This window comes from Rousettus aegyptiacus, unplaced genomic scaffold (assembly GCF_014176215.1).
Source record: "Rousettus aegyptiacus isolate mRouAeg1 unplaced genomic scaffold, mRouAeg1.p scaffold_m13_p_9, whole genome shotgun sequence".
Lineage (NCBI taxonomy): Eukaryota > Metazoa > Chordata > Mammalia > Chiroptera > Pteropodidae > Rousettus > Rousettus aegyptiacus.
Window position 1 is genome coordinate 40,710,382 of NW_023416312.1, and position 24,938 is coordinate 40,735,319.

General features: G+C 36.7%; 1 protein-coding gene across 3 annotated transcripts; it reads left to right on the forward strand.

Annotated features, from left to right (window-relative positions):
• Nucleotides 1-1,062: 1,062 nt before the first annotated feature.
• P2RY10 (P2Y receptor family member 10) lies at nucleotides 1,063-23,848 on the forward strand. 3 transcript variants are annotated; one of them, XM_016125226.2, is made up of 3 exons: nucleotides 1,081-1,190; nucleotides 17,157-17,194; nucleotides 18,381-23,848. In XM_016125226.2, the coding sequence occupies exon 3, from the start codon at nucleotides 18,430-18,432 to the stop codon at nucleotides 19,411-19,413; it is 984 nt and encodes a 327-aa protein (XP_015980712.1). In that variant the 5' UTR covers nucleotides 1,081-1,190; nucleotides 17,157-17,194; nucleotides 18,381-18,429; the 3' UTR covers nucleotides 19,414-23,848. The 3 variants fall into 3 exon arrangements, with proteins under 3 accessions (XP_015980713.1, XP_015980712.1, XP_015980714.1); XM_016125228.2 differs by having other exon boundaries at nucleotides 1,121-1,190; nucleotides 17,093-17,194; XM_016125227.2 differs by lacking the exon at nucleotides 17,157-17,194 and having other exon boundaries at nucleotides 1,063-1,190; nucleotides 18,381-23,847.
• Nucleotides 23,849-24,938: the final 1,090 nt, after the last annotated feature.

Below are 24,938 nucleotides of genomic sequence, written 5' to 3' on the forward strand. Positions count from 1 at the left end.
ATTTCTGAGTGTTGGACATAGCCCCATCTAGTTCTGGTTTTAGAAACAGTGCTTGTTGCAAATCCAGGTTTCCCTACTACAAAAATATTGTCATCTATTTCTTTCTTTTTTCAGTCTTATCCATAAATCCAAATGCTACTATTTCACCTAACCCACAGTACTTTATTTTTCTCCTTTGCTATGGCTATTACCCAGAAAGCTCTTTGCAGCTATAAACCATAATGTCTGAATATGGTTCTCTTACATGCCCACAGAGGTTTCTGCTGCTTTGCAAGCCTTGTTTCTCAGAACTACTCTCAGACTTGGCTGACACTATAGTCCCTAAGAGTATGGTCTTTCTTAATTTGTATACTTAAAAATCCCCATAGGCATTATGCATAAAAACCAAAATCTTAATAATCTGTAGGGAGACTCTGTAATAAACAATGTTTATTCATGCATTATTTGAACATTTATTTTTATTACTTCTCTCACTTATGCATTCAACAAATATTTATAAAAGGACCTTGTGCCAGACTGGTTGAAAATGTAGAGATGAGTCAGACATGATCTTTGCCCTCAAGCAGTTTTCAGTATACTAAGGGGATAAGAAATATACAGGAATAACTAAACTATACATTAAATTATGAGCCTTAAGATGAAAGTTTGAGGAAAATGCATTCTAGAAGGAGGGAACAGCTTAAGCAAAGATAGTCCTATTGTTATTAGTTCTGACTTGTATTCTTGAGGATTTTTTACCCTTTGCCCTTTGGGCTAGAAAGAATTCCAGCTTCCTTGTTCTTGGGTAAACTACTTAAGGTTTGCCTCAAAATCTCATCTTGCCATGGAGAATACTGGAATTCAGTGAAACAGATAGGCGTGTGAGATGTGTTGGAAGGATATAAGGTGAGAAACTGTGAGGAAAGCTAGTAAGTCATTGATTTTGCATAGCTCTTGGCTCCAAGCTATTTGAATTTTTCTGCACCAATGAATTAAAAATAAAATAAACCTTGAGTAGAGTCATCTGCTCAAGGGACTTACCTTCAGTCTGTGCAAATAACGTTTCTGTGGTGAGACACCAAATGCACTCAACTTCCTCTTTCAACAACAAATTTGTCAGTTATCAGCAGGATCCGTACCACTCAGATTAAACTTTTTCACCCCCAGGTCCCTGCAAAGAAACAAGAGTGCTAATCCATCAAGGCTCCAGGGTAAGTTACAGCCCAGTATCTGGGAATTGGTGGTTTCATGTGGAAAGATTGGTGGGGGCATGAAGATCGAGGACAGTGGCAGATGTGAGACCAGTGTCAAAATTGAAAATGGTCCCTGGTTTCTCATTTCAGACTTCTTACAGCAGGAGCAATGGTGATATCCATTGAGTCTGACTAGATTACAAAGTTAGAGTTAATGCCATCAGTCCCCACCGTGACATAGGAGCATGGATTCTGTGATGTATCTCACTCTTTGCTGAGGGCTCTTCGTTTCTTTATCAACCAGGGAGGATGGCACAAAGTGTTAAGAAAACAGTGTATTCAGTGATATTCAATGAGGCAACTTGACATATTCAACCAGAAAAAGAGGATTTGAATTTCTGCTCTATATTATTTTTCTTGTTGCATAATGAAGAAAATGTTTTATGTATAAGATCCTTTCTTTGTAAGTTTAGCTTTCACAATTACAGTAATAGATAGTAAGTTCTATCAAAAGAAAAGAAAAGAATTGCAGATCATATATCTTGGAGCTGAAAGAGCTCTTAGAGATCCAAATCCCTCACAATACAGATGGAAAAACTGAGAGCCAGTGAAGACATTTAGGATAGATCACTCAGCTAGTTAGTGGTAAAGCTGGAACTAGAATCTGTGTCTTCTAAATCATGTTCTCTTTCTCATACAGCAGCCAATATCTTCCAGAGAATACTGTAAATGCATTAATAACTATGTTGAATTTTAGGTTAGGGAAGGAGAAAATATCCCAGATGATAAGCTCTGGTAAAATGATTTCAGTGTCTGTTCAGAGTCATTTCTTGATCTTTTGAAAGGTGATTTTTGACCCAAGTTCAGTTCTACTGGATAGCAGAACCTAAAAGAGAGGTACTATCTCTGTGATTATTGTTATCATTACTCTGAGTGTTAGTAACCTCTCTGGTTCTGAGCCAAGATAATTGAGTCAAAAAGAGACATCTAGTTGGTGATTCCTTGAAGGTGGATTGTGCCATGTCAGTTGGTACCAGGATCATTTTGGATAAAATGATAACAAGCTTTATTGCGGTTTTTGTGGGGACTTGTCTCAGTCCTAAGGATCCTTCAAGTGGGGACATTTTTATTTTTATTGTTCAAATGGATCAAGGGAGTTTTGATCATTTCTATTAATTGAAGAGTTTTTCTCAGCAATTGTGACACAGAAAAATTATTTTCTGCTGAAAATAAGTGATATGCTGGTATACTAAGGCAAGAAATGGCCTGAGTTATACAAATAATTAGGTCTTGCATTCAAGATAATTGTCTTTGCAATGTTTCCTGTTTAAGACAGGTTCTTCTTTGGTCAAAAGCAGTTCATTTGGGGGCCTAACTGAGAAAGTTATGGAGTTCAAGTTGTATAGTCCACTCAAATCCTAACAGTGGTGGGACATAACATATCAAATGAGTGACCACACTTCTGGGTGGTTTTGAGTGGTTTTTCATAACCAGTTGTGTCTGAAGCAAGTCAATTGGTATCCTAAGAGGCAGGGAAGTCTATAGTCCTCTGTCACAGTTTAGCAAAGAGGACAGAACTGTCTGTTGTGAAACCACACTTTTTAAGTGTTCTAACAATCAAGGCAATGACTGGCAGGTAGTTTATACTTTATTTAAAATCATTTGGCCAAAAGTCCAAGTCAGGAATTTTGCAGGGAAGTTTTAATCTAGTTTGATTCACATGTATCACAGAGAGAGTGATGAAGCCGATTAATCCATACACAGTCAAGCTCAAGTCCTGTCAATGACTCACTTTGTGACCTTAATTTAAGCAGGTTGCTTTATTTCTTCAGGTCTCAATATTCTAACCTATAATAGGCTTGGACTAAATGGTCTTTAATTTCTTTCCTAGCAATACAATGATTTGACTCTAGGCTCCTATGTAACTGAGAAGAGTTATATATCATGAAGTGGTAAATAATTGGGCTATAGTAGGGAAATCTAACTATAGGAGACCTGAAAATATAGTCTACATCTCAAAGAGCCATTGTATTTTTTTTTCAAAATAATGTTATTATGAAAGCCTCAATTTTTAGACCAAAGGGAAGTGTTTTGTAAGTAATTTCACTTTTCAAAAAATGATAAACCACAAATAATAAACAAGGAAAATAATTCTGAATTCTGATTTCCACTATGACGGTGTCCTTCAGTCAGTTTTTCTCAATTTTTAAAATCATAATTCCCTTTGAAAACATTAAAAAAAAACCCTCACTACAAGATTATTGTGAACTTGCTTCCCTAGGAACAGGGTCAAAATTGAAAATGGTCCCTGGTTTCCTAGAAAAGCCTACCCCATTACATTAACATTTTTTAAAGTATTGTGTGCCCAACAGCCAAAAATATTTTTGTAGATCTGTTCTTTCACCAGTTTGTACTATGAGGAGAATAACTTTGAATTATAAATATATTTACCACCATAAATATTTTTTTTCAAGACATCTTTTCCACCCTTCTACTTTAAAAATGATTGTTTAGTCCTGTGAGCCATTCCTCCCAACTATACTTTTTGGGGAATTTTCTAAACCTAAAAAAAGTACAAATTTAACCAAAGGCCCATGGATATTACTCTTTGTAAAAGTAAAGGGAGAGTGAACTAACATTTATTTACTATCTAATGTGTACCAGACATGAAAACAGGTACGTTCATGTACTTTTTCCATTTAATGTTCACAACAGTCTGCAGGCACTGTGATCCTAATTTTATAAATGACAAAGCTGAAGCCCAGAGATATGACATAGGTTGTTTCAAGTTAGACAGCTGATAACTAAGTCAAGATATGGCCCTATGTCTGCCTAAAAAATGTTATTCTTCTCACCCCCAAAATTCTGCCCCAAATGCAAAAATGGCATCTAATCAGACTTCTTTTTTAAATGATTAAAAATCTAATAAAGATGCATGTATGTAAGTTCAATTCAAACTTGGAGATATTAGTTTGTGAATAGTATAATTCTTTTAACTCATTTTGAGGTTAAAAATATTTTTCACTTCTAATTTATAGGAAAAAAATCTGTAGACTTGTATAATATATCCAAATCTTTGTAAGTTATTTAGAATTGATTTTAATTAATTCAGGAAATAGCATAGTTCCAAGTTTCAGTTGTTCTTCTTTGACTATGGTTGTGAGTGATTGAATGAAGGACACCATGTTCATGGTAGTCAAACTGGTTTGGGTAATTCATATGAGACTTTTGTAGTTCAAAGAACAAGGTAAAGGTAAGAAAAGACAAAGCAAGCTAGGTTCCTAAATGGCCTGTCACAGTTGTCCTCTAGGGAGTGGGGGGGCGTGCCACCATCAGAAATCTTTACCTATTTCATTTTCCCTAATCCCCAAATGACAAGCCCACATACCGGCACTATCATCAAAGAACATAGGAGAAGCAAATTTGATAAATGTTTTCATTTACTAGTATTAATGACTGAATGATGAAGGGTGAAAAGATGGGGAAAACTAAGAGGGTGAAGCTTTGTAGAGTTGTCTTAGAAAAAGAGTAGTCATCTTGATGCTAGAGGCCTAGGTTACAACCCTCCTCACTCTGTTACTTGCTAACCTTATGTCGTCAGGTAAATTAAATCACTCCTTTGAGCCTCAGCTTCCTGATTTGTAAAACTTAGATGTTATCTTTACAATATATACCTTTGATGATGGTTAATAGCAATCAAAGATGTAATAATGCTTTGTAAAGTAAATCAGCACTGTGTTGAGATGGTGGTGGTTGCTTTAATGATGGCAGTGTTAGTGCTGGTGGTATTTGGAGCAGGGGTTGAAAGGAGGCATGTTGATAAAGTCAAGTAAGTTAGAGCTGGAAAGACATTAAAGCTTATCCAGTTCAAATTATCTTATTTTAATAATGAGGAAAATCAAATCCACAGAGTGGCACGGGCTTAGCAGGGCAACATAAAGATTTGAGTAGTTACTAAGATTAGTTTTAGTATTGGAATAGTTAATTTGTACTTGAATAGTTAATAGTTACTAGTAAAATTAGTATTTGAATAATTGAGGGTCATATTAGTATTTGAATAATTACTAGAATCCAAGTGTCTTAGCTCTAAGTCCAGTACTCTTTTCAATATAATTGACTGCTTTTGAATAGTTTTCATTCTACAACATATTGTCACATTCAGCTCACTACTGTAATAAATTTTTTTCTAGTATTCTATATACAGATGTATTATGGTTTAGGTTCACAGATAAAACTCTATAAAGAACTCTGGTTTTTATACAACCCTAGCCCACACCTGGTGGGCAGCCATTTGCCATATATTCAGAGTTATAAAAGTGCTAGAACTAGAACCAAGGACATAGCTTATTTATCTTTGAAGAACATTCTTATCCATAGAAGTCCTACCTTAAAATATCCATCCATGCAATAAGTTGTTTGGAGAAAAATAATTTTAGCTTTCTTTACTCATGAAGAGCCTTATTGCAATTGAAATCATAATAGCTATCACTTTTAGAAAGAAACTTAATTCTGTTGAGTCTTTAATTTCTTATCTGTAAAGGAATATAATAACAATTAACTCAGAACTTGGACAAGAATTAGAGGTAACATATAAATAGCCCTTAGCTAGTGACTGACAGAAAGCATATGGGAACTTCTTGGACTTAGTATTTCAGAGACTTAGGAGTCTGGTACAAATTCTGATGTTACAGCAATGTAAGCTCACTTTGGTTGTACCTTTGTGAAACCACAGTATGGAGCTATTTGGTTGAAAAGAAAATATGCCTTTCAGTGGATGTTATTGGTACCTACTTTCTTGGTTTCAGCTTCATTTAAGCATATTTAAACACCTGACATACTTTTGTGTTTTGAGAAAAAATTTAGTTATTTTATAAAGTATTATTTAATGACCAAATTACCATTTAAGTTTTGAGGATTCCTGTTGGATTTTAAATAAAAAGCTGAGATTATAGGCTTTGAAGCTCTTAGATATACAGATTTATTAGACTCTAAACTTATTATCTTATGAGTCTATTCTCCATACTCTTACCTTTATAAGTCATTGTGTATGAACTGAGCTTCTACTGCATGACTAACCCTCTACAAAGAAAAGAATATAAAAGTATAAGATAGACTTCCTTCAGAGATTCTCATTGTACAACCTATAAGTCCACTAAGAGTAAAAAAAAGAAGGACAAAATCAGAATAGGGTTGCCAAGTGCAAAGAAAAGATGAGGATTGAGATGGGATCTTGAAAGAGGAGCACAATATTGACCTCTGATGTGGGATCCAGGGATAAAGAAGTTTTATGGAGTTTTAGTTATAAATTTATACCAATCTTCATTATCAGGAACATCTTTAGAGCCACGTATTGAAAATAAATCTTATTAGCTTAAAAATAGTAGCTGATATTCTGCTCTGATTATTAGCTTAGAACTCTGTGCTGGTCATTCCCTTTAGAGTTTAGCTCCTGTCACTGGACCCCCCTTTCAAAATAAGAGGTCTCTCTCTTCAAACACCATGGTATTTGGTGTAATCTGTGTGTACCCTGGACAGTACTGCACATTGGGGAAACCAAGAGGAATTTACTTCTATAGAATAGTATTGGAGGCACTGGGAATTCTTTTCTCATCTCTCTCTCTCTGGTTGGTCCACAAACACAGTGCTAAGGTCTGAAGTATATGCTGAAGATATGGCATTTTCACAGGTTATAATTTTTCCTGGTCTGTATTATCTGTGTGGTCCTGGTTATCTGAGTTGGTAATGCAACGTTAATGAGGTTAAGTCCTTGGAGTTAATCTCTACATGGACAAGTTAACATCAATTGTCTTAATAATATTATAAGTTTACCCTTGTTCAAGGATTAGCAAGAAAGAGAGTGATAAACATATTTAGGACATGACTTCTGACTTCCCAAATATCATAGTCCAGTGTGAAGAGATCCATAAAAAATTAACAGTATAAGAGTTATCAGGAGATTCTGGTCAAGATAGCAGAGTAGGTAGACACTGTGCTTGCCTCCTCTCACAACCACATCAAAATTACAACTAAACTACAGAACAACCATTATTGAAAATCACCTGAAGGCTTGATGAACAGAAATCCTACAATTAAGGACATGAAGAAGATGCCACCTCAAGACTGGTAGGAAGAATAGAGATGCAAAAGGGGCTGATCCCACACCACATGTGGTGGTTAAAAATTGAGAGGGGTATCTTGGCTGTGGAGGTACCTTTGGAGGTACCATTGGTGGTAAAAGATGTCCAAGTCCCACGCCAGACTCCCCAGACCAGAGTTCTTACATCTAGAAGAGAAGTCCTTATAAAATCTGGATGTGAAAATCAGTTGATATTGTGGCTGAGTGGGGCAGAGGGCTGCAGAAGTCCCAGGTGTTCCTTTTAAAAAAACCAGTGTGTGGACTTACCCACTGATGGACTTACTCTGAGCTCCAGAACTAAGGCAGTAGCTCAAAAGGTGCCAAGGACATATGGGGAGAAACTTAATTGACTGGCTTTAGGGTGAGGGCTAGAGGGGCAGTTTTCTCCCAGACAGAAGTCCTGGCAAAAGCCACTGTTCCTTTATCGAGTCCTCTCCAGACTCACCTTGCAGATGCAGGTGGTCATCATATCTGAGTCTCTCTCAACCTACCTAACACTGCTTGCCCTTCCCTGGTGGTTTCCTAAGATCCTTGTGGACCCAACCAAGACACTTCCAGTGGCTTTTCCAGGAAAATGTGTTGTCTTGGCTCATGCTGTGGACTATCCTAAAATCTCTCAAAGGTTCACAAAACCCAGTTGAGCAGCATATTGCCTCAGTGAGTGCCATACCTCTTGCTGAGCAGGCCCAAGCCTGGCCTTAGTGGCAGCCAGCCTCAGTTTATGGCTTGACCTCTTGAGGCATATCCAAGGCCTGCATGGGTAATAGCCATCTGTGGATTGCTTGATGGCTCATGCCAGGTGACCCTGGGCAGAACTTAGGCTGCAGCTGAACTTAGCCTGTATGGGGCCCCTCCCAAGAGGCTCTCGGGCCAGTACACCTGGTGGTCAGCTTCTATCTGAGCTGGAGTACCACCTGGGGCCACGGCCAAATATGACACAGCAAAGGACAGACCTGAAATGAACCAGAGCTATGCTAGAGTGAATACTGCCCCATTGGGACAGCCCTTGCACAACAACTATTTGACTGTAGTCACCAGCTAGTCCTAACGACTAATCAGTCCAAGGGTCAATGCATCCCACTGATGTGAAAACAGCAAACAAGGCTCAACTACAACAGGAGGGCACATACAATTTATACAAGGAACACACCTGGAGCACCTGGCTTGGGTGACCAAGAAAATTGTGCCACTGGCCCCCCAGGACACCTACTACATAAGGCCACTCTACTAAGACTGGGAGACATAATAGCATCACCTCATACATAGAAACAAACACAGGAATGGAACCAAAATGGAGAGACAAAGAAACATGTCCTAAATGAAAGAACAGAACACAGCTCCAGAAAAATAACTCAACAAAATAGAGATAAGAAATTATCAGATGCAGAGTTCAAAACACTGGTTACAAGAATGCTCTATGAACTTAGGGGAAGAGTAATGGACTCAGTGAGAACTTAAACAAAGAAGTAGAAAACATAAAAATGGAGATAGAAAACATTTTTTAAGAGTCAGAAATGAAAAAAATACAATAACCAAAATGAAGAATACTTTAGAAAGAATCAAAAGTAGATTAGGCAAAGCAGATGACTGTATAAGTGACATAGAGGTTAAGGTAGCAGAATACACCCAATCAGAACAGCAGCAACAACAAAAGGAAAAAAAATGAATTTAAGGGTACTCTGAGACAATATCAAGTGTGTTAACATTTGCATCCTAGGCATATGAGAAGGAGAAAAGAGAGAGCATGGATTTGAAAATCTATCTGAACAAATAATGATGGAAAACTTTCCTAATCTGGTGAAGGAAATAAATGTGCAAGCATGGAAAGTGCAGATAGTTCCAAACAAGATGATCCCAAAGAGGCCCGCACCAAGACACATCACAATTAAAATGCTGAAGGTTAAATAACAAAGAGAAAATCTTAAAGGCAGTAAGAGAAAAGCAATTAGTTACCTACAAGGGCGCTCCCATAAGACGACCAGCTGACTTATCTACAGAAACTTTGCAGGAACGAAGGAGTTGGCAGGAAATGTTCAAAGTGATGAAAAGCAAGGGTTTACAACCAAGATTACTTCACCTATCAAAACTATCATTTAGAATTGAAAGACAGATGAAGAGCTTTCCAACAAGAAAATGCTAAAGGAGTTCATCACCACCAAGCCAGTATTACAGGAAATGTTGCAGAAACTTCTTTAAAAAAAGAAAAAAGAAAAAAGTTTAAAAATATGAAAAATAAAATGGCAATAACTACATATCTATTGACAATTACTTTATATGTAAATGGATTAGGTGCTTCAATCAAATGATAGGGTGGCTGAATGGATAAGAAAACAAGATCCTTACATATGTTGCCTACAAGAGACTCGCTTCAGATGGAAAGACACATAGACTGAATGTAAAGGGATGAAAAAATTGTTTCATAGAAATGGAAACAAAAAAAAAGTTGAGGTAACAATTCTTATACCAGACAAAATAGACTTTGAAACAAGGGCTATAACAATAGACAAAGAAAGACCCAATAGTCCCACTTCTTGGTATTTATTCGAAGAAACCCAAAACAGTACTTCGAAGGGACATGTGCATCCATATGTTCATTGCAGCATTATTTAAAATGGTCAAGATATGGAGGAAATCTGAGTGTCCATCGATGGATCATTGGATAAAGAAGAGGTGATTTTATATATATGTAAATATATTTATATTTATATATGTAAATATATTTATATTTATATATATGTAAATATATCCCTTTATCCAATAAACCATAAAAAAAGAATAAATTCTTACTATCTGCAACAACTTGGATGAACCTAGAGGGTAATTCAGACAGGGAAAGACAAATGTATTTTTATACATCACTTACATGTGGAATCTAAAGAAGAAAATAAATGAACAAACAAAACAAAAATAAACTCATAGATGCAGAGAACACTTTGAAGGTTACCAGATGGGAGGGGAGTTGGAAAGTGAGTGAAAAAAGGGAAGGAATTATGAAGTATAAATTGGTAGTTACAAAAATAGTAGTTGGGACGTAAAGTGTAGTATGGTGAATATAGTCAATAATATTGTAATAACTATGTATGTGTCTTATGGGTACTAGATTTTTTGGGATGATCATTTCATAAGTTATATCAATGTCTAATCACTATGTCATACACCTGAAACTAATATAATATATGCCAATTGTAATTGAAAAATAAAAATATGCATATATTAAGAAAAAATAAAAACATAAAAAGTTATCATAAGGCAGAATATTTGTTCGGTTAAAGATATTTACTAAATGACTATGTACCAGTCATTCTGCTAGGTTTTGGAGATTTAAAGATGGGTAAGACATGGTATTTCCCTTCAAAATGTTCATAGTTGAGTAAGAAATACAGAGACATAAATGGAAAAGCTTAATTTATGACAGTGAGTGTATTGTGAAAGCAATTCCTATGGTGACATGGTAGCCAAGATTTGCATTTTTATACATCATTTTGGTAGCAGAGTAGATAATATAATTTAATAGGGGGATCCTCCATTCAAGCAGATCAGCTAATGAGTGTTTTTAAATGAGAAAGGGAGGGAAGGAGAAAGGGGGGGAGAATATCAAATGAAAGAGAAGATGGGATCTAGAATTATTTGTGTCCTGTAACTGGATAGATGGTAGTGGATATATAAAAGGTCAGGGAGTATGATGAGTTTTGTTTTTGACATATTTATTTTGAAGTGCCTGGGAGACATTTTAATGGAAAATCTCAGATGGAAGCTTGGCGTATAAGTTTAATATCTGAGGAGAGGCCACGCCTGGACACAGAGACATGACAGTCATCAAAATATGGCTGGTAATTGAAGCCATGAAAGTGAATACTGTTACTCAGCACCAGGATGGTGAATAAAAAGAAAGTGCAGACCTTGGGATAACAAACATTTAAAGGATGTGCAGATATGAAAGAAAATATAGAAGAGACTCAGTATAAAAAAAATTATAGTTAAGAGGCGCATCAAGAAAAAGTTGTGGTTAAGACGCCAAGTAAAAGGAACATTTCAAAAAGATGGAAGTGGTCAGACTGTGTCCATTATAGGAGAGAAGTGCTGCATGATTTAGCAGCCTGATGGTCACTTGTCACCTTTGCTAAAGCAGTTTCAGTGAGGTTGTGAGAGAATGGTAAATGCATGCTACCTTGGAGGGCATTGAAGAATGGATATAAAGTAAACATGTAAACAACTATTGTGAATCTATTTAAGATGAGAAGGAAGGTGATAAAGAGATAACATAAGATGGTAGAAAAGAGAAGAGTTATTTGGGGGGTTGGAGAGACTTGTTGACAAAGATTTTCCTGAGAGTGGAGAAGGTCATGATGATCTAGTAGTAAAAGGGATCAATTAATGAGAAATAAAAGGAATTGAAATGATATGGATGGACCTATACAAAGAAAGATAAAGACCATATGATTTCCCTTAAATGAGAAATCTAAGAAACAAAAGGAACAAACTATTCAAAAGCAGACTCAAAAATATAGAGGACAATTTGGTGACAGCCAGAGGGGAGGTGATTAGGGGCCTGGGAGAAAGGGGTGAAAGTTTAAGAAATACAAATTAGTAGTTGATAGATGGTCACAGGGATGGGGAGCATGGTATAGGGAATGTAATAGCTAGGTTTAGAGCCAGAGGAGAGAGAGCGATCAGAGGGATCATTTGTAAACTATATAAATGTCTAATGTACTGCATACTTGAAACTAATAAACTAAAATTTTAAAAAAAGAAAAAAAAGGAATTGAAGGCACAGGGATTCATCTTGAGCAACAGAAAAGGCAACAGTGCTGGGAAGTAAGAGAGATGTAACTGTAGATAAGATTGTGTGCATTAGGAGGAGGCAACGGATGAAACTGAGTTACTTCTCACCCTATAACCTACAATTTCTTTGTAACTTAAGAAGTAAGGCCCTTTGCTGAGAAATACGTGGGGTTGGAGAATAGGAGAGAGGAAACTTCAGTAGAGTTGTGAGAGTGCTGAATGGTACCGTGGGAATAGGAGAAGATACTAATTAGAGGTGAGTAAAAAGAGGCTGGAACAAAAATAGTCTTAGACTGGAGATCATAAATTTCTAGTCTGGGCATTCCAAATAGATCCTGATATTTTTAATTGGACATTCAGCAGTTTATACAGTAAAAAAGAAAATGAATTGCGAACTTGATCTGCAATTAAGACTTTGCCAGGCTGGTGCAGCAAAAGAGTGGTGAACAAGGAAGTTAAGTGTTTTTGTGTGAGAGTAGTTTAAGTTGATCATTTAATCTGGCAGGGTAGAGGAGGAAGTAAGTTGAGAAAGAGTGCAAGGTCAGAACAGAGGAAACGGAGAGCCTTAGAAGTTTAAGGTCTCTGGGAGTGTACGGTGCAAACTATTACAGTGAAACTTGCAGCAAGACTTAGTGATTATAATATTAAAGAAATCACGTGAAGAGTCAGAAATTGATGAAGCTTGGCAGAGTATTAATTTCAAAAACTTAGAAGAGAGTGCTTCCTTGGAATAAGAAAGAGGTGAATTGACTCAAGTTGTCAGGAGAGGTGAGTGCTGTGAGCTGCTGATCTGAAAGGACTTTGATAAAGTGAAAAAACTGTGATATCTTTTAATAACATTCCACATGTTTCATAAATGAAATTATATTTGACTCCTCAAACAATCTCTGAAACTGGTCAATTCCATATCTGACTTGAGATTCTAATGTTCCTGCTATACCAAGTACAGAGCTTACTTTGTATTACCTCAACTGTTACAGTAGTAGAGTGACCAGCAATCCTGTTTGCCCTGGACCATCATGGTTTTAGCACTAAAAACCCCATGTCTCAGGAATCTTTCAGACCTGGGCAAACCTGGAATGTTGATCACACTACAAAATCCCAACTAATTTGGACTTCCTGTCTCTGTTTTTCCATCTTTCCAATCCATATTCCACACTGTTGCCAGAGTGATCTTTCTAAAACACAAATATGGCCATATCACATCTATTCCCAGAATCCTTCCATATTCCTTGTAAAACCTTCCATGATCTGGTTGTGTCTACCTTTTTAGTCTCTTTTTCCTTCTATTACCTTCTCTCTCTTTTACCTTACATTCCACGTTCCCCACAATTTCACCCTGTTCTCCACCTGGGCTAGAACACCTGTTATTACTTTATATAGGTCATTTATTTTTATACTTTGGGACTTTGAATGATCTTAATTCACCTTGAGAATTCCTTTTCCTTCCTTTCTTCTCCTATACCCTATCCACCCCACAACTACTTAATGAAAATAAATTTATACTTCAACATGTGCTTACAATCCTCCTTTTCTGTGCAAGAACATTTCTACTTCCATGGAAAATAGAGCACCTCGAATCAGAGAATATGGCACATGTGTCACGCCATCTGCATTCTCTTACTAATCTCTGTAGGTACAGGGTCGGAAAGAAAAACAGATATAGTGGATGGAGAAAAGATAAAGTTTACTATGTCTGAATTATATACTATTGTATTTATATCCTAGTAACTCTTCAAAACTGTGGTCAAGTCCCATCTCTTTAAGAAAGCACATATTAAGAAAAAATAAACAAATGGGACTACATCAAACTAAAAGTTTTTGTACAGGAAAGGAAACCATCAACAAAACAAAAAGACTACTGACTATTTAGGAGAAGATATTTGCTAATGATACATCTGATAAGGGGTTAATATCCAAAGTTATAAAAAAATGTATACTATTCAACAACAACAACAACAAGAAAAAAAACAATCCAATTAAAAAATAGGCAGAACAGATACTTCTCCAAAGAGGAAATATGGATGGCTAATAGACATATTAAAAGATGCTGAAGGTCACTAACCTTCAGAGAAATGCACATTAAAATCACACAAGATATCACCTCATACCTATCAGAATGGCTAACATCAATAAATCAAAAAAACAACAAGTGTTGGTGTCACAGTGTGAAAAGGGTAAGTGGTCAAGAAATTACATAGTCCCCACCATCAAGGAGTACAAAATCTAATTAAAAAGAAAAGTATGTTAATAGAATTTCAATAAGTATGGTAAGTGCCATGACAAAGATAAAGGAGTATTCAAACAAGCATGGGTTCCAAATCTAATATACCATCTTTACACTACTCAGGTTTTGTGACTTTAGCACAACTTATTTAACTTCTCTTGATCTCAGTTTCCTCATATGTAATATGGAATTAATTATAGTACTTTTATGAGTATTAACGAAATAATGTGAAGAGTACATAACCTGTAAATAAATGGTAGCCCTCAATAAATGATACCCATAATTAATGTTAATGTTAAACACAGTACGGGAAATGGACAGCAAGGAGCAAGACAGGTGCAGGGAGTCCAGTAAGGTATCTGTTACAATAGTCAACAAGAATGATGATAGTGGCCTGCATTAGAATGGCAATAGTTGGAGCATAAATGGATTGGAGATGGATTTGAGAGCTTTTTAGGAGAGAGAATCACTTGGTTTCTGATTGAATAAATTTCCAGTTTTCAGCTTGAGTCTCTGGAAAGAGAGAGAGTCATGGCACTGACTGAGTAGGAGAACTCAGACTTAAGATTGAGTCATCAATCTCACACCTCATACTGAGACAGGAACCAAACAAATAAAAAACATCTAGATTGGAGAGGAGAAAGATTCACAACCAAAAATAGTCAACAGTAGAGCCAGAACCAAAGAGAGAGACAGAGACAGAGTCAGTGGCAGAGACAGGGAGAAGGAACCTACTGCAACTTTAGCCCTTCCATTCAGCATTTTCTTATTAGTGGCTTTGTAGGTTGCTCTCCTTTCTTGAATTTCAGAAATGTCAGATTGTCCACACCAAGCTAAATGTTCCCTTTCTGAGAGAATTCATATTTCCTGCCTACCCAAAACAAATTCCCCCAGCCTTTCTCTACCATAGAGATTTTACATTTAATTGTCATCAAACAGATTTGGGTAAAAACCCTCTACCTTCCCTTCAGTCTGAAGAAGAGAAGGGATTTTGGAAAGCAGGCCATGCAAATCTTTAAATTCACAATAAGGTTTGAATTGCAGTGGCATTAAGAACCCAGAGAAAGGAGAAGTGTGAAATTGATCTCTAACTTGCTGTTCTGGCCTAATAAAACTCTGTTATTTAACACAAAAGTATGAACAGAACATGCTCCTTTAGTTAGTGAAACTTATTACACCACTGAAGCAGAAATGAATCCCTAAGTCTGAAAATTACAAAAGTGGAAGTGTGATTTGTGTGTGAGCTGTTCTTAGTTCTTGAAATTGAAATGCACTTGATTAATTTTCACTTGCTCTCTCACAGCTTTTGCTTAAATAATAGGTGATAGAAACAGTGCTGATATTAAAGTCAAGGTGGGTCATGCTAAGCAAAATGTCAGACAGAAAAAGTTGAGGACCATTTGATTCCACTCATATGTGGGATATAAAACTAAAGTCAACAAACAAACAAGACAAACAAACAAATAAAAACTAATGGACACAGACAACAATTTAGTAGTTACCAGAGGGCAAAGGGGGAGCGGGGAGGTAGATAAAGATAAAGGGGGTCAAGTATACAGTGACAGACCGAGATTTAACTTTGACTGGTGAACACAATAAAATGTATGGAAGATGTATTATAAAACTGCACACTTGAAACCTACATAGTTTTATTAACCAATGTTGCCTGTGGTTACCAGAGGGAAGAGGGGAAGGGGGTGGTAGATGGGTAAAAAGGGTTAAATATTTGGTGATGGAAGAAAATCTAACTTTGGATGGTGAACATAAAATACTATACATATATATATATATAATGTATTATTGAATTATACATTTGAAAATTATTTGATTTTATTAACCAACATTACCTAAATAATTTTTAATAAAAAAATTTAAAAAAATTTGATATTGCTAAAAAAAACAGTCAAAGTGGGTAGAGAGGAGGGACTGATGACATGTGTGGAGGCAAGTGTTTAGTTATATCCTGATGACCTAAGTAGAGTAATCCAAATGTTATAAAATAGTAAGATTCTATTGTGCTATTAGAAAAGTTCTGCCATAATGTGCCCTTCAGGTGTCATAATGAGCCCCATTCTACTGAGTAGTCCATGGAGAGACAAGTAGCGTGGTAGAAATAGCATAGACTTTGGAACAGGTCAGACATAATAGTACATTTCATTGTTTCCATTTTCTAGAATTGTTACCTCAGGTAATTACTGAATCTCTCCAAACTCTAGTTTCTTCATCTGCACTGTGAACATAATAATAATACCTACCTCTTAGGATGGTTGTGAGAATTAAATTAAATATTGCATATAAAAAAATTCCATTGCAGATTCCTGGGATACATCATTAATAGTCATACTATGATAATTACTTCTTGTCTTTTCACCTGTGAGAACCCCACCACTCTCTTTTCTAAGTTATAAATATATAAGCGAGATGACTGCATGACATTTTAGAACACATCACAGATAGGACAAGTAAGGAGAACAAATTATAAGGAGAGGGAAAGTGAAAGCACTCTTTAGAGTAATGGTAGCTTATAATGTTAACTCTTTTTATCTATGAATGAATTGGGGTTCTGTTTTTTCTTTTTTTATCACATTTATATTTCTTAGAGCAGCATTTAAAAAATACAGAAAGTCATTTTGCTGTTTATAAGGAGAATATAAAAACAGGCCACTTTTTTGTTTTTATAAACACAAAACAAAACAAAATAAAAATAATAACAACAACAAAAGCCCTTTCTCTGCCTGAGGAACAACCTCATTGCTTTATTTTTTCTACTTATAGCTCTAAATGCAATACAAATTTATGCAATATGGACTGAAGCTATGTTTGTAAAATTTGTCTTTAGGAGGACAACAAATAGTGAAAAGAAGGGTGTATATAAAGGTAAGGCATCTCATTCTTCTATTTGAAGTCCCAGATCTCTGTTTAGTGGTTTTATAGTTTTAATGAATTCTTCTCTGGGCCTTGCTTCTTCTACCTATATTACGTGGAGGCTGAATTAAATGATTTTCAAAACTCCTCTCCAGTCTAAAATCCCACAATGGAGTTAAAGTAAAATAATGAGATTTTCATTTTTCTACCATTCCTATTTGCAGGCAGACTGCATAAATCTACAATGAGACCTGTATACAATACATAATAAAAACTACACTAAAGCATAAAATAAGATTAAGGAAGTCCAAAAATCTTTTTTCTCCTTATGATGACTCCTTTAATGGGAAAAAAATGATATTGTCTTAATTGTTCTCAAAAAAATAATTTTGGTGTTATGTTTTGCTGGTGCCCTTCCTGATCACTGTTCACTGTGACTGTTGGATAATCTGACATGTTCACGATGTCACACCAGTACAGAATTGCCCTTTGACAGAAAATTAATGTCTTCCCTTCCAGACCACATAAGTTAATATATTACTGAAGATTATCATGTAAATTTAGAATACAACCTAAGCCAAGAGAGAGAGAGACAAAGTGCATTAGAACCACCAGCTATTGTGATAGAATATTAAGGAGGTAATATTCCCAAGCCCTGAAAATCATCCAGGATACTGGCAATGCAGACCAAAGGAAACAGGGCCATTTTCTAAGTACTGGGATGCCAAGGTAGGCAGCCAGGGACCAATGTGCAAAATGGCAGACAAAGGAGAGACAAAGGGACATAATAGGTGAGGCTGATTTCTATCATTGCAATTGGGAAAGAGTGAGCACTGTTTACTTTAACCAAGAATTAAGGAAAGAAAAATTTAGACACAAAAGAAACAAACTCAAATGCCACACTTTTTTTTTTTGCTATGGTGAGAATAGACTAAATGTTTCAGGATATCTTTCCCTGTAAAAGACAATTTAAGATTATCTGGGAGGGTAGTGTGGAGCCAATTCCACGATCCTCTAACTGAATTATTGGGTGATCTTAGATCAATAGTAGATTTTCTTTGAGTGTTTGTTTTTCTATTTGTAAACAGGTCCCTTCTAATAGCAATATATTCTCTGTGTTTGTAAGTATGTAAAGAAATCTAAGTGTTGGCTAATGAACTGGTTAATCATTATATATTTTTTTCTTTACTTTGAACAGAGATCATAACTCCACGACTTACCTTGATGAATATACTGAAATATTCAAGATGGATAGCAACAGTACTAGCAATGCTGAGACTTTCTGCGGTACTAATGTGACATTTCAGTATTCGCTCTATGCAACCACCTACATCCTCATATTCATTCCCGGTCTTCTGGCTAATAGTGTAGCCTTGTGGGTTCTATGCCGCTTTATCAGCAAGAAAAATAAAGCCATTATTTTCATGATCAACCTCTCTGTGGCTGACCTTGCCCACGTGCTGTCCCTGCCCCTCCGGATTTACTATTATATCAGCCATGACTGGCCTTTCCAGAGGGCCCTTTGTCTGCTGTGCTTCTACCTGAAATATCTCAACATGTATGCCAGCATTTGCTTCCTGACGTGCATCAGCCTTCAGAGGTGCTTCTTTCTCCTCAAGCCCTTCAGGGCCAGAAACTGGAAGCGTAGGTATGATGTGAGCATCAGTGCTGCCATCTGGATCATCGTGGGAGCTGCCTGTTTGCCATTTCCCATCCTGAGAAGCACGGGTTTAGCCAACAACACTAAGTCCTGCTTTGCTGATCTTGGTTACAAGGAAATGAATGTGGTGGCTTTAGTTGGGACGATTACAGTTGCTGAGCTGGCAGGTTTTGTGGTTCCAGTAGTCATTATTGCATGGTGTACCTGGAAAACTACTATATCTTTGAGACAGCCATCAATGGCTTTCCAAGGAATCAGTGAGAGACAGAAAGCACTTCGAATGGTTTTCATGTGTGCTGCAGTCTTCTTCATATGCTTTACTCCCTATCATATTAACTTTATTTTTTACACCATGGTAAAGGAAACCATCATTAGCAGTTGTTTCATTGTCAAAAGCACACTGTATTTTCACCCATTTAGTCTATGCCTTGCAAGTCTCTGCTGTCTTTTGGATCCAATTCTCTATTACTTCATGGCCTCAGAGTTTCGTGACCAACTATCCCGCCATGACAGCTCTGTGACCCGTTCCCGCCTCATGAGCAGAGAGAGTGGTTCATCAATGATTGGTTAAAAATAAAATAACTTTTCAATTACAATTTTGTTTAATTGTTTTCTTTTTATTCCCCCTAAGCCAAAAGACCAGCAAGACAATTTCTTTAATTGAATTTTTGGAACAATAGAAATAAATGTCCTCTTGTTTAATAATTGTGGTCATGGGGTGTGATAGTGGAGACAGAGTGTGAAAAATGTGGGAGAGGAAGGGAAGATGGGATTTGCCTGTTTCCTCTTCGAAATTCAAGGCACTTTCTTATTTAAGAGACCTAGATCAGGTGTTTTCAACAAAATAGAAATTGGATATTTTATCATAAGCAGTTCTTCAGTAAATATGATATTGTTAATAAGACACAATAAATAATTTTTTCCAGTTGTAAAAGTAAATTTTATTTATGTGAAGACATTTGTTTATGAATAAGAGTAAAAATTCTCCAGTCTTTCTAAGAGATAAATGCACAGGACAGGGGGAATACAGATTCAGGTAATCCATGCAAAAAATTTAGGAACACATACCTATTACTGATTAGACTTGGGAATTTGTTCAGTCACTGAAAATATATTGTCTGCCCTATTTCATTTTGGGTTGCCACTTTCTTAAGTACTTTCACATATAGCACCTTTTTGGCCCTTGTAATAAACTTGTAGAAACTTCCAATACAAAAAATAAATAAATAAATGGAACCTCGGAGGGGTGAAACAACTTGCCCAGGGATAAACAGTGGTGGTTAAAATTTATCCTGTATATACCACATAATTTTAAGTTATTCCCTCTATTTATGTTGTTGCTTTTACTAGGTTGATACTAAACTTGACTTGAATGGTGAAGGCATAGACTAAAGCTAAGCTACATGAGACCAAGACCATTTTTACACAATTTACCTGAGATTATCTGAAAAGTCTGTGGTTGTAGGGTTGAATGTCAGGCGTTAGGCTGCATGGTATCAATGATAAATAAATAAATTGCTTTAACACTATCCTGATCTACAGAGTCCTGATGACCAGGGGTATAAGAGACCCAAATGGTTCATTATTTCCCCCAAATATATTTTAAGACTTAATTTAGGCCATACGAATCCCATAAATAGATTTAAAAAAGAAAGCTGTAAAGCTGAGAGATGAGCATTCTGTGAAATGTAAATTATTTTGTGCTTACTCAACTTATTTCTTAAACAATACTATACATCTCTCTGAGAAAATTTGTGTTTATTAAGAAGCCCCTCTGTGAGTAGAGCTCACAGAATTGAATTAGAAACAAAAAATATCACATCATGAATGAATGGGAGAAACCTTATCTTCATTTTTCTGGAAATTATAGTTATTGCCTCAGAGCCATTATGAAAGATTTGAATATAAGAAATCCTCATCTTCCCAGGTTGGTGTTTATAAAGCTCAATCCATCATTCTAATCATTTATGTCTGCAATATAAATAACACAGACATGGTGTGCAGAGAGGAAGAAAAATTTGGTAATCCTCAAAATATCCATTGGAACAGATTGACTATGGAGGAGGATGAAGGGACAACTGAAAAGGAGGAATTTAAAAAATAAAACAAGATTTCTAGGAAGGTTGTGAAGTGCTATAATTATAAAGTAATGACACTATTTTGCACTTTATTAACAGGATTTTGAAGGCACTACCTAAATAGGGTTTCTAGATATGCTTGGAGATAACGACAGCATTATCAGAATAATTATACAAACAGCCTCACTCTGAGGAGTGATTTTGAAAGAAACACATTTGAAACTATACATCATGCTATGCTTGTGGGAAAATAAGCCTCAATTCTAAATAGTCACACTTTATATCCCTTCTTTTCAAGTTTTTGACAAGAGGTAGTGCTTCAAGCACAGGATTTGCAGGTTAGAGGGCAAATTAAATTATGTGCCTTTCATTTGGCCACCACTAAAGTGGAATCTTTGAGCTTTTTCTGACATGTGAGTCCCTGTTTCAGTGAGAGAGGAAAATATAACATGAAAGCAAGCAATAGATGATTCTTGAATGTTAAAGGCTGAGATGCCTTATATAATGCCAGTGGGAAAAGTGACAATGCTTGATATTATGAGATAACAGTTCAAGAAATCAGTGAAATGGATTGAAGGTATTATAACAAACAACAATTTGAATAGTTATCCTTATGCTTATCACAGAGGCATGATGTAAAACAAAGGGAGCAGCAAAACATTTATCCTCGAATCAGCTTTTTAAAAAGTCACCAAAAAACTTGACATTGTTCCTAAATCTCTGCAACAAACTGGTCAAAATCCACTTAGAAATCATTCAGAATCTCATAATCTTGATGAAAGACTCTTTAACCTTCTGATAGTTTGGGTAAAAAAGAAGAAAAAAAAGGAATTTTGAGGAATATAATAACTTTGTACACCAATTTACATGAGCTTAAATGCAGTTTATGCATGATTGGTTAAGTTGTTCACTTTTAGAAAGCTTTAAATACTAGCGTTTAAACTGTGCTGATATAAAATTTATCATAGATTAGATAAATTATACTTATGGAATATGTGGTCATTTCTATTAAAGTATTAAGCATCATGCTCCTATGTGAAAATTTAACTTCCCTATTATAAAATTGCTAATATAAGAAAATCAGTTTCTCTTTACATTCGTCTGCATATTTTTCAGGAATATAACCCACAATAAATGTAAGGTTACTGCTTATAATAGAAATCTTAAATCACATTCTTTTTTTAAGTTTTAAGTAGTAAGTAGTTTGGGGATTATAGTAATTCTTTAGAACTTATACTGTGCCTTTAAGTACATTACTAATGTAATATGTAATTAAAAATAAAAGTATAGTATTATTTATTAAGACTCTGAGAAGTTTAGGTGCTACCTCTCCCTAAACTCCACCCCCTGTTAGGCAGCCCACAATCAGGAGTGAACTCAAACCCCAGAACTTCAATTTGAGAAGTGAAGAGTTTGTACTCCACATTGGGCATCCCAACATTTAAGACTGACAGTTGAGAAATGAACCCTTCAAACATCTGGCTTTGAAGAGTAACAGGGCTCATGCCAACAAGACCCACTGGGCTGTGACAAACTGAGAAATTACTCTTAAAGGGCTCATGACATGCTTTTTCATTTACCCCAGAATGCAGTACAGAAGCAGCCCTTTGAAAAACACCTAGAATTTACATGAAAAAAACTCATTTGCTCTATAGAGGATCAGCTAGAAAGAAGCCAGAAAGCCTGGGTCTCTGATGATGCTGAGAGTGGAGAGGCTGCTTCTTCTTCTCTTCTTTTTCTTCCTTCACTCCCTGAGCTTTGTGATCTTTATTTGGGACCAGACATTGGCCCATTCCTCAGGCCTTTTCTGTCCTCCCTTCCTCTGTTTACTTTTTTTCTGGGGCACGTGCAACTTGCAATGTTTTCTTCTCTTCTTCCATGTTTCATTGATCAAAGAGAAGAGTTTACATTTTGAGGCTCCATTCTGGAGGAGAGTCATCAGTTTTTCTCTGTCTCCTGTTTACTGACTAAGATTAAATACCAGTGGGACTCCTACCAGATGCAGGCACCAAGGTCCCTAGGATGGATTCATGTAAGCCTATCATTGCCCTGGAGATATAGCTCCAAGTACAATTCTCAGGATATGGCTGTCATTACGATAAGCTCAAGCCAATGAATTTTTTTTATAAGTTCCCTAGGACTACAACAACATAAAAAAAGAGAATCATTTGTTAATTTTAAAGCATTGGTCTGAGGGCAGAGGCCTGCTCGGATACTCTCTAGGGACAGATGCTGGTAGGCACAATTTTCCTGTTCTCCCCCTACCCTGCTAAAGCTGTAGGCAGCATCTGTTTTTTCCTTCCCGCAAGTACCATCTTTATGCTCCAGTTGGCGAAAACCATCTACTGTACTCTCCCTCTGACTTTCTGAAGCTGGTAGCCACCATCTTATCCCTTTTTTAATTTCTTTTTTCTCTTTTTTATTTCTTTTTAATATTTTTTCACTTTTTTATCTTTGGAAGAGGAGCTTCTACATACATCTGGTGCCCCTATTTTTACATCTGGTGATCTAATTTTTGAGGTTGCTACCCAGGGAATGACCCTTAATTGTCTTGCTCTGGCAGCCAGGGAAGCTTCCAATACTGAGTCCCATGGGATAATAACAATCGGAGAAACAGTTTTTGGCAGACTACCACTCTCAGGGCACTGTACAGAGAGCAAGCTGAAACACACCCTCATCTTTCTGAGAAAGAGATCCATTTGCTTGTCCAGGATCTTTGGCCTGAGGATTAGGCTTATGGTGTAGCACACTTATAGGGGTCTGTGGAAGTGCTTTCATGGAATGGAAGCCTGTGAATGCAATCTTTGCATTCTCCCTTTGCCTTACTCCAGCTCACTGGGATCTTCCAGAAAGTAGCCTACACCTTCTGGTTTCCTGATTTTTGCAGCAGCTGCCAGGGGACACCTCTTTATTGCCTGACTCTGTTGGTTAGTAGGGCTTACACTTGTGGGTCTCTTAAGATAGTAATCGGTAGAAAGAGTTGTTAAATAGCTACCACGCCCAGGTCTCAAAAAAGGTTACAAATCCAGGAGTTCAGTCTTTCTGTGAAAGAGGCCTAATTTGCTAGTCATCATTGCTGCAGCCTGAGAAGGTGACTTCTAATTAAACACCAAACTAAAGGCTGACTGTTAACCTTTCCCGAGGCTTCAGAGAGTGGGAACTATTTTAATCTTCTCCTTCTGGCACACGCTAGAACAACAGCATCCTTCAGAGCAGAGCCCTGATATGTGACTGGTGCTCCAGTTTTTATGTCTGGAGCCTGGTTTTATGTAGCTTCCACCTAGGGGATATTCCTTGGTCTCCTGGCTCTGGTGGTGAGGGTAGTTTGTGTTCCTGGGTTCCAGGAAACTGTAACATTTGTAGAAACAGTTCTTGGAATGCTACCACCCCTGGGGCACTGTACAGACAATAGACCAAAATATACACCAAGGCTTTCTGTGAAAGTGACCTACTTACTTATCCTGGAGTTTCAGCTTTAAGCGCAAGCTGAGGCTTGGCATACATCTAGGGGCTATAGAGGTGTTCTAAAAAAATATAGGCTGTGTAATGCCATCTTTGTGCTCTTCCTCTGCCTTGTTACAGCTCACTGTGATGACCTAGAAAGGAGTTTATACATTTATCTAGAGCTCCAAGTTTTGCAACTGCCACCTAGGGGATATCACCAGAAACACCTGGTTCTGGTGGCCAGTGGAGTTTATGCTTGTAGTCCCACAGGGCTATATATATTGGCATTCTTTAAAAACTGCTGCTTGACACTTTAGCTTCCAATCAGCCTGAATCTAGATTCTGATTGAGATCCTCCCCTTTGGTACACAGGTCTTTGCACAAACTCACTACTGGAAGCTATTAATAATAAAATAGCTGCTTAAACAATCACAAAAGCTTGAGAGACAACCCAGAGCTAGCACAGAGTTAAACAATAAGTTTCATCTCCACCACAAGGTCAAGCCTTCAAAATTGGGAGAGTTGGCTATTTCATTTAATGCCTAGAAACAAGCACAGAAAAGCAAGCGAAATG